Here is a 10,280-nt window from a genome sequence, read left to right on the forward strand (position 1 = left end):
CATGTCAGTTGGGGGGTGGGGAGGGCCGAGCCGGCTCTGCCCCTCAGTACGGGGATGCCGGGGAGGCCCCCCAGGCAAGAGCAAACCTGCGGGGACTGCAGGGTCTCTCTTGATTCTCTGAGGGTGTAGAGCGGGGGCTTCCGTGGGGGTTATGTTGGCCATGAGTATTTTACAGATTAGACAGCAGCCTTTAGGGTAAAGGGACCACACAAGCAGAAGGAATAAGAGATCTCAGGTTCCCAGTGATGAATTTGGAATTTGGTTGGTGCTTTATGTGGGCTGAGAAGAGGCAAAAGGAAACAGAGAGAGAGAGAGAGGTTGATTCTAGAACAGGGAGGCGTTTGGTCAATGTGCTCCTTAGCTTCTGGCTCCGGGAGAGATGATTCCAGCTCCTCTTCCTCGTGGTGGTGGAGGACGAAGCCACGACATGGACAACCCTCCCCCCGACCCTCAGCCTCACTGAGAGTGATTCAGGCAAAGGGTGTGCAGAGGCTCCCGGCAGTGGGCTCGGAGGCACCCACAGGTGTTTGGGGCCATGCCGTGGCGCCCGAGGGGAAGCTACCCCACCACACCCCTCCACTAAAGTGTGTGCTCGTCACTCGAGGTTGCCTAGTTCGGGCCACAGCAGAGAGGTGAAGTTGGCTTGGTGGGAACCCCTGGGTGCCCCCTACCCTCAGCTCCATCAGTCGGATGGTGTCTAGTGCTGAGTCTGGGGCTCCCCACCCTATAAACGGGCCACGTGGGAGGCTGCCTCCCCAAGTCAGCCCAGAGCATGTGGGCTGCATTCACAGGGCGGGAGGTATTGGTGACTGCCACCTGGTAATGAGACACCTACCAGCACCTGCTGGTCCTGCAAGGATGGGGGCATCCTCCTGTCCCCTGGCTCACCCTGGGCTTCGCCCGATGGCTGGCCACCTCAGGAGCACTCAGAGAAGGTCGCTGAACCCCTCACCACTCCTGGATAATCACCGTGAAGGATGTCCTCACAGTTCGTGGGCCAGGCCCATACATGACCTCTGTGATTTCAGCTGGTCCTCACCGCATGCCTACTGGGGCGCTCCGGATCATACCCACAGACAGATAAAAAGCTGCGGCTCGGGGAGGGACGCTCAGCGGGGGCTCTGCCAGCTCTCTGCAGGTGAGCGGACAGCTGGCCCCAAAGTGTATGCACATTTTTGTCCCCCCTTGGGAGAAAGCAGCTACCCACCATCCCCTGAGCCTGAGGTAGGGTGGGCACTGACGTGGCACTGGTGGGACTGGGCTCCTGAAGCTGCTGTTTCAGGAGCAGCTAGCCCTGTGACTTCACTGCTCCCAGCTTGGCTTCCACCTCCGTGACAAGGGGCTGTCATCTTGCCTCCCGGAGCACCTAAAGGTTACCTTTTAGTAAGAACCACCCGCCCAGCAGTGTTTGGCAGTTTGCAAGTGTCTCACGTCTTGTCAGTTTTCCTGGTACCCTGTAGGGTGGGGTGGGAGGGGCTTTCATCCCTCTCATTTTACAACGAGGAAACTGGGGCTGAGGGAGGTTCAGAGGCAGCTGTCATTTACAGAGCATCCTGACGACCCTCTAAACACTGTCGTCCCTACACCACATCCACGTTACACCGACTGCCTCAGAGGGAAGCAGCAGCTTGCTGGGTGCCAGCTCCATACCGTCTCTGCAACAGTGCTGGGCTGTTCCCATTGAGCCTGCTAGCAAAGGGTCAGGGACCTGCCCTGGGGTTGAAAGAGAAAGGCCCTCATCCCTCTATTCTAAAATCCTTTCTACCAGATTAAGAAACAACACAGAAGAAGGCTTCTCGGAGCCGATTGGAATGAACTACAACAGTTGTTTTTATTTTTAAACGTAATTTTACTAACTGGGCTAAAAGGCACCAGAGGACTCGGCTTCAGTAGCTGGTGTGCGAGGGCACAGAGGGACCTTTGTTTGCATTGCACATTATCAGATGCAATAGCCCACGTGCGCCCATTAACCAAGCTAGCAATTTCCTCTTTTATTTCCATAGCGATCATGTGGCCAGAAAAATAATCAACAATGCATATGTTTGAGGGAGGGAGCCGTGTCCTGGGGGCACTTGGGCGCAGCTGGCCCGGTTTCTTAGAAGCGAGGGCTCATTTGGGGGCTCTCCTTAGCCAAATCGGTGCTTGCCTGGCCCTGGAACGGTGGTGGGGTGCTGCTCTGGCCCCCCATGGGACCTGGAAGATGGGCTGATTCAGAGGAGTTGGGATGGAGGACAGGACCCAGGATGGGGGACCGGGGTGGAGACCCAGAGGCCTCTCTGCATCAGATGCCAGATGCATTTCTACCAAATGGATTGGTCCTCTCTGTGCACTGCGAGGGTCATGGGTGCAGAAAGCCTCGACGTGGAGGGTCCATGGAGATCCCATAAACAAGCTTTGAGGAGACAGACTGCTAACTAGGAGAACTGGGAGGCGTCACTTCTCTTACCTGTGCCTACATTTGTCCCCCTGTGAAATGCAAAAATTTCAACCAAGGTGATGCTTATGAAAAGCACTGCAAAGTACCCTGTAAGTGTCCAGTGTTAAGAGCAACGTGTCACTTAAAATCATGATTAAAAGTGATGTATTCAATAGTGATATATCAATAAATGGGTTTCCCAGGTGGCGTTAGTGGTAAAGGACCCGCCTGCCAATGCAGGAGACACAAGATATGCTCATTCTATCCCTGGGTCAGGAAGATCCCTTGGAGGAGGGCATGGCAAACCACTCCAGTGTTTTTGCCTGGAGAATCCCATGGACAGAGGAGCCTGATGGGCTGTAGTCCATGGGGTTGCAAAGAGTCAGACATGACTGAAACGACTTAGCACGCACGCACGCATGTCAATAAATATAAAATAAATAATAAAATTAAAATGGCAATTATAATGCCTCCAAAATGAATGGGACACCCCTTAGTGCTCAGTTGGGAGGGGCTTGGGGGGAGTGGAGCAAGGAGGGGGCATCCTGCCAGCTGAGTGTGTCTTCCACATCCAGGGCATCCTGACTGGGCTCAGATCAAAGAGTGGAAAGGAATGGTCCATTCTCTCACTCACAAAGCTCAGCTTAGCCCCCTCAGCCTTCAGTGCCCTCTACCTGGAGCCTGGAGGATGCGTCAGAAGGCAGGTTCTCATTCGCTAGGTCTGTGTGGGGCCTGAGAGTCTGCATTTCTAACGAGCTCCTGGGAGATGCCCAGGAGCATGCGGGCCTCCGGTCACAATTCGAGTAACAACAGCTTAGAGCACCGGCTCCAAAGTATTTTGGGGGGGTCTACCAATCCCACGACATTCAGCCAGGAAGGGTCCTGCAGCCACGTCAGTCTGGGAAGCCCTGTGTGACTCTAACTCTATCCCACAGCACAATAGAGGCTGTCTTTCTGCAACAAGAAGGAAACCAATTCTACCCAGTGGTTCTTAAAACAGTTTTGACCACAGGATCCTTTCCTTGCAGGGGAGACTTCTTAATGTGCTTGTGAAGTTTATTTATTTATTTTTTAAAGCTTTTCTTTTTTTGCGGATGTGGACCATTTTAAAAGTCCTTATTGAATCTGGAACAGTACTGCTTATGTTTTGGTTTTCTGGGCGCGAGGCACATGGGAATCTTAGCTCTCTGACCAGGAATTGGACTCGCACCCCCTGCATTGGAAGCTGAAGTCTTAACCCCGGGACTGCCAGGGTAAGTCCCTACATCATGTGAAATTTACACCAGGAAGAGCGGCACACACTTTAGAGCCAGGTAGGCCTGGCTTCACGTCGCAGCTTTGCCACTGCCTAGCTCTGTGAACTTGGACTAGTGTCTTGATCTCCATGAGACTCAGTTTCCTCATTTTAAAGTGGGGACAAAACACTGACCCATAGGGTTATCATGAGGATTAAATGAGACGCTTGCAAGTGCCTGGTGCACAGAAAGTGGGTAAGAAATGATGTTTCCCCATCTTTTCCTACAGTTTTTCTTGGGAATATATGGACGTTTTTGGCTTGAACTGGAAGTGAGGCTCCTGCCTTTTTGAGACCCACCAGTCTGGATGTGGTCCCAGCAGATTCATCACCCAGGAGGGGTGGGGGGAAGCAGGACGTCACTTCCTGTTTCCTCCTTCCCCTCTCCCTCCCCCACATGGATTTGCCTATATTATTTCTCCCTGTTAGGGCTTCTCTGGTGGCTCAGTCTTCAATGCCGGAGACCCGGGTTTTATCCCTGGGTTGAAAAGATCCCCTGGAGAGGGGAATGGCAACCCACTCCAGTACTCTTGCCGGGAAAATCTCACGGACAGAGGAGCCTGGCAGGCTACAGTCCATGGGGCGGCAAGAGTCGGAGAAGACTTAGCAGCTAAAGCACCAGCACCGCCCCTCCCTCACATGTGACACCTCCCACGCCCCAGGCTGTCCTCTTTTCTCTTCCTGTGCCTGAAACAGACCCACACCCGAATTAGCCCTTCCTGGCCAGGTGCTGCTCACAAAGGGGTGTTGCCCAGCCCCTGACATCTGCTAGCTGCTTCCAGCTTGGGTCACTTTGAATCCGAGTGGCTCGGCCAGAGGCCTGGGACAGGGGAGGCAGAACCACAGCTCCATGTTTTCTGGGAGTGGTGAGGAGTAAATGACATGATGGATGCTCAGTTCCTGGGATGAGCGACACTGGGGAAAGAAAGAGCTTTCCCTTCCCTTCAATTCTCGGGGGCAATGGTTTCATGACCGAGCCCTAAAAGCTCTTAGGAGCAGACCAGGTAACTTTATGCCACCTGACTTGGGGACAGGGATGACCAGAGAAGATGGGAGGGTATAGAGGTGTGAAATCTTCCAAAGGCGCGGAGGCCAGTGAAAGGAGTTCCTTCCTGCCTGTGTGTAAGGAGGGTGAGATGCAGACCCAAGCTACAGGGGCAGCCCTTACCCCCATCGCCCATCCCCGAGAGGGCCGGTAAGAATGCAGAGACTCAGGACAGATGCTCCAGCGCAGGCAACAGCAAGAAATACCAGTCCACACCCGAGGGACAGAACTGGGCCCAAGCCCAAGCGAACCCCCTGCCCGTTCACTCCACGAAAGAAGAGAAGAACGTGTCCTAGTGGCTCAGCCATGCTACAGGGCGGGGCCCAGGAGCTGAACGCAGGCCTGGGTCCCCCTGCCTCGAGGGAATGGTTAGAGTCGAGGATGGGAGCCTGTACTGGGGACCCAGAGGCCAGCCTCAGCCCGGGTCCTGACCCCGGGCCTTCTTCCCCCAAGCCGGGACCAGGAATGTGCTTAGGAGAGGGCCACGCAGGGAGGGACGCTGCTTCCAGGGAGGGAGAGGGGACCAGATCTGAAGCGAAGGTCACGTCCCTCTTCCGGGCTCACCGGGGATCAAGGCCCCAACGGTGACCACTGCTGGTGGGAGCCGAGCTGGTTGCCCGGGGGTGGCTTCTCTCTTAAGCACCTGCCCTGTGTGTGAGAGGACGACCGTCCCCGAGCTGCCCATGCACATCCAAGTCTGGGCCATCCCGAACAGGGAGAGCAAAGCCCAGAGCTGAGGGTGGGGAGGCGCCCATCGCCCAAGACCGAGAGCTCCCCGGGGGCGGGGTGGGAGACGTACCATTGACTAGGCTGGTATTTGCACTATCTGCAGCATTTGAACCTGCCGCATCATCGGCCGCTGTGGGGGTGGGAGGGATGAAAAATGCAGCGGTCAAAATGGAGGAGAGCAGCAGTGCAGACAGCAGCAACAGTAGACGCGAACCAACGTGCGGGGAGTGACGTGACTGTGGTCAGAAACACACATCTCCGCCGGAAATCAAGAAACTCAAATGTGGGGGTGGGTGGTGGGTGGGTGAAACGTTCCCGTGGAGATGACACACAAGTCGGTGGGGAGAAACTCAGACATGGAGGGTCTTTGAAATAAAATATGGAGGATGATCAACGTGGGTAGGTGGGATGGTCGGTGTGAGGTCTGGACCCAGGCGTCCCGTTGGCCCAACCAACAGGGCAGGTCTCTCTGTCAGTGAGGGTTCTATGAAGGTGCGGGAGGGCGCTGGCTGACCATCACAGCCAGAGGGACCCATGGCCAGGAGTCGATTCAGCACGGGTGCAGTAATAGCACTGACCGTTCCGAATGGGCATTTGTTGTGATGGTTGCTGTGTCCTGGAAGGACATCTTTCACTGCAGTGACCTCGGATGCGTGCGTCTGACTCAGGCCACTGCCCGTGGCCAACTCCTCCTTTCCTGACTGATGCTCAAAAGGCTGCCTTGGTCTTGCCCATAGGAGATGTCCCACCACTTAAAATATGACATCAGGCATGTTGCATCTTGTGCACGAGACAGAAAGGGTACTAGTGAGATTTCCTTAATTTAGAAATCAAAAATGATATGAGATGCTCAAATTCGCTCTGGCTGTTTGCTCTTGGGGTGGGGGGAGACGGGTTCTGTGGGAAGGAGAGGGAATAGATGCTGGGTGAGTTGGCCGTGCTGTGGGGCGAGGGGCTCTGTGGGGTCACGTGGGGCTGAGCGCACATGGCGTGCGGCTATCTGGGATTTGGAGGCAGTGGGGGCACCATCTGCCCTGGAAGCACTGGAAGGGCAGCGTGGGATGCTGGCCTGTCCTGTGGGGCTGGCAGCACATGGGGCCACAGAGGAGTTTTGGGGTTGGGGGCAGAGCCCCCAGCCATCGGGTACCCTTCTAGCTGTGTGCTGGGGGTCTGGGGCCAGGGCTCAGGGGTCAATGGCTGTTGCTACTTCTAAAAGCCCCTTCTACCCTGGGCGGTGTCTTACTGTACCTGGTAGCTGAAGGCCATCCCCCTTCTTCACACCTGTGTGATGATTTTTGAGACATGTTAATGAAGGAGAAGCATGTACAGCCACATACATGCCCGCCCACACATGCACACACACACACACACACACACACACACTCTGACATGCCCAGAGTCATCCTGAAATGGAGGGCTGTAAGCAGTGTCCCTGGTGGGGGTGATGGGATGGAAGTGCTAAGGGGGTCCAGCCCTGGGAACCCCCCGGGTCTGCTCTCAGGGGCCTGAGAGGCTGGGCTGCCCCTCATCTTCCTCTGCCATGTCCCCTCCATATCCCACCTCTTCCTTCTGCACTGCTGTCCGCATCTCATCGATGGGGCAACATTCAGCGAGGGACTCTGACCCATGATGGGCAGAAGAGGCCTGTTTTCTTATCGGCATTTTAAAAAACACCAGTCTGGCCTGTGGGAGCTTCTGGGCGTTTCTGCCCCTCACCCGGGCCCCAGCAAGGCCAAGGAAGTGGGCACAACTGCTACATCCTGCCCAACTGCCTGTACCGGGGGCCGCTGGTGGCCACAGCTGCTACCTCACTGTGTGGACGCTGTCCTGACACGCTCTGTGCCTCATGGCCAAGACTTGTCCTCAGTTTCAACCTCAGCTCGCACAGATCACAGCTTACTGCCATTGTTTCTGCTGCTGCGGCAGCCATAATCTTAGGAGGACCCCAGTAGGAAACAGGTTTTGGCCCTGGGAACAAGTAACCTTTGATTGTGTCCCAGGCCAAGACTGGCTGACCTCTGAGAGCTGGAGGTTAGTCCCGTTGTCCCTAAAACCAAAAGCGGGGTCTTCTACCATCTCATCTCCTTCCCCTGGGTTCCAGAAGGTCTGGATGTTGGGGACCCTCCTCTGGGGCTTGGGGAAGGAGACAAAGGACTGAAGACTTTGTGAGAGGGGGAGGGTCCCCAAGACCGAGTGTGAATGTCGGGTAAGTAGTTAGCTGTTTTGAACCAGAGGCTGGATGTTAGATTTGGGCCTGGTCTGATGGGATTGGGGCTCACGTCTCCCAACCAGCCCTCCTATGCTCTGAGAGGCACTTCTAGCCCAAGATGCCAACCTGCTGCACCAAGGGGAGCCCATGGAGTGAGGACATTTGCTTCTGGGAGAGGAGGAGACAGAACTCAGCTGAGATGGCAGCTCCAGGGGCATCAGAGAGGGGCTCACAACAGATGATTTGGAGGCACCTTCCCCAGAAGCTCCCCTATCATTTCTGGATAGAGTCTCCACTGAGTGTGCAGCTCTGCCCAGTGGAATTGAGAGTAGTGAAGGAATGTGCCCAGGTGGGGTTTCCTACTCAATATCAGGGCTGATGATGGGACCAGGTCACACTTGAGGCTGGAGACTGAAGAAAAGGCTCCGCACCCTTGGCCTGGCTCGGAGGGGAAGGGGAGCCCCCCCATGACATGACTCGACAAGACAGAGACTGGGACAAGACCCTGGAGATGGAACAGACAGAGCCTCCTGGCCCAAGCAGGGCCTCGAGGATGCAGGAGGCGACTCTTGGCACAGGGTGTGGACATAAAAGGCACTCAATAACTCACTTGTTGAGTGAAAGAATCAACAACAAAAAAATGTGGCCTTAAGAGCTCCTCTCCTGGTCCATGAGGGGGCTGGGCTTACCTTTCTTGTCTTTCTTCTCTTCCTCTTCACCACCGGCCCCCAGCAGGGTAAAGATAATGCCAGTCTGAGAGTTCACACCCACGGCAGTCACCACCATCCGTCCAGAGCCCTCCATCACGTGGGTACCTGGGGATGGGGATGAAAGCCAAGTTACCATTGCACAGCCCAGACCCCCTCCCTCAAGGAGTGGGAGGAATCTGGTCCCAGTCTGCTCCTGGCAATCTGCCTGTCGAGGTCCTGGGGCACCACCTACAGTGAAGGTTTAATGTGTATCATCGTAGTGGGTCCTTTAAAGATGACTATACCTTGGGACAGTGCTATGATGAGCCAGGTTCTCAAACACTGCTGTACTCAGCTCTTAGGCCCCTGGAAAGCTCAGGCTTATCCTCTCCTACCCATTCCTGGTGAGTTCCTTCCTCTCTCTTCTCTCTCCCCATTCCTCCTCTCCCTGCCTTACAGGTCAAGCAGGGACCACTCTTGTCTTTTCCTTTATTGATATATCTAGAACCATACCTCATTCTACTTAATTCTGCAACTGGCAAGAAAAATGCCAATTAAGCCCTGGGCAGGACTGCTTAAAATGAAGTCCACTTCCTCCCCAAGATCTGAGGAAAGAATTTAGCGCTCCGAGAACTTGGATGAGGAAACAATGAAATCTTTATTTTCACAGACATCAAACTGAAATTTAGCATTTTTCCTCCATTAAGAACAAAGGCAATAAACTCCAGGAGTGTCAGTGGTGCCCACAACACCATTACGCACGTTACAAAAATCACAGTTTTTAAAAATATCTCTTTATTTTTGAAATAAAGAAAAATATCTCTTACTTTTTGAAAGTGAAAGTGGAAGTTGCTCAGTCATGTCCAACAGTTTGTGACCCCATGGACTATACAGTCCATGGAATTCTCCAGGCCAAAATACTGGAGTGGGTAGCCTTTCCCTTCTCCAGTGGATCTTCCCAACCCAGGGATCGAACTGGGGTCTCCTGCATTGCAAGTGGATTCATTACCAGCTGAGCTATCAGAGGTGCCAAGATAAGATACTTTTTAGGCTTATGCTTATTTTATAACTAAGGCTGTTATTATATTGATTGCTGGATCTCATTATTCAGTATACTAATAAAGAAACACGTATGTTACTATAGCACACATTTATTCTTTTAAAATTACTTTAGCTATTTCAATATAATTGACTTCCTTTGTGATCCAAGGTATTTCATGTATTTCAAAGCTTTATTCTGAATAGGGGTGGCCGACCCCTGGCTTCATCTCAGAGGAACCAGAGATCAAATTGCCAACATCCGCTGGATCATGGAAAAAGCAAGAGAGTTCCAGAAAAACATCTATTTCTGCTTTATTGACTATGCCAAAGCCTTTGACTGTGTGGATCACAATAAACTGTGGAAAATTCTGAAAGAGATGGGAATACCAGACCACCTGACCTGCCTCTTGAGAAATCTGTATGCAGGTCAGGAAGCAACAGTTAGAACTGGACATGGAACAACAGACTGGTTCCAAATAGGAAAAGGAGTATGTCAAGGCTGTATACTGTCACCCTGTTTATTTAACTTATATGCAGAGTACATCATGAGAAACGCTGGGCTGGAAGAAACACAAGCTGGAGTCAAGATAGCCGGGAGAAATATCAATAACCTCAGATATGCAGATGACACCACCCTTGTGGCAGAAAGTGAAGAGGAACTAAAAAGCCTCTTGATGAAAGTGAAAAAGGAGAGTGAAAAAGTTGGCTTAAAGCTCAACATTCAGAAAAAGAAGATCATGGCATCTGGTCCCATCACTTCATGGCAAATAGATGGGGAAACAGTGGAAACAGTGTCAGACTTTATTTTTCTGGGCTCCAAAATCACCGCAGATGGTGACTGCAGCCATGAAATTAAA

At 53.2% G+C, this 10,280-nt stretch overlaps 1 protein-coding gene across 1 annotated transcript in view; it reads right to left on the bottom strand.

Moving 5' to 3' along the window:
- The window catches only part of ATP2B2 (ATPase, Ca++ transporting, plasma membrane 2), a 162,149-nt gene that overhangs the window by 57,715 nt on the left and 94,154 nt on the right, over positions 1–10,280 (bottom strand). Inside the window, exons 6-8 of the mRNA XM_010862512.1 lie at positions 8,383–8,508; positions 6,733–6,765; positions 5,555–5,614 (exon numbers count right to left, since the gene is read on the bottom strand). Of these exons, the coding sequence (XP_010860814.1) occupies positions 5,555–5,614; positions 6,733–6,765; positions 8,383–8,508 (219 nt within the window). The remainder of the gene's footprint in view (positions 1–5,554; positions 5,615–6,732; positions 6,766–8,382; positions 8,509–10,280) is intronic.

Source organism: Bison bison, unplaced genomic scaffold, assembly GCF_000754665.1.
Source record: "Bison bison bison isolate TAMUID 2011002044 unplaced genomic scaffold, Bison_UMD1.0 scf7180017864482, whole genome shotgun sequence".
NCBI classification, from domain to species: domain Eukaryota; kingdom Metazoa; phylum Chordata; class Mammalia; order Artiodactyla; family Bovidae; genus Bison; species Bison bison.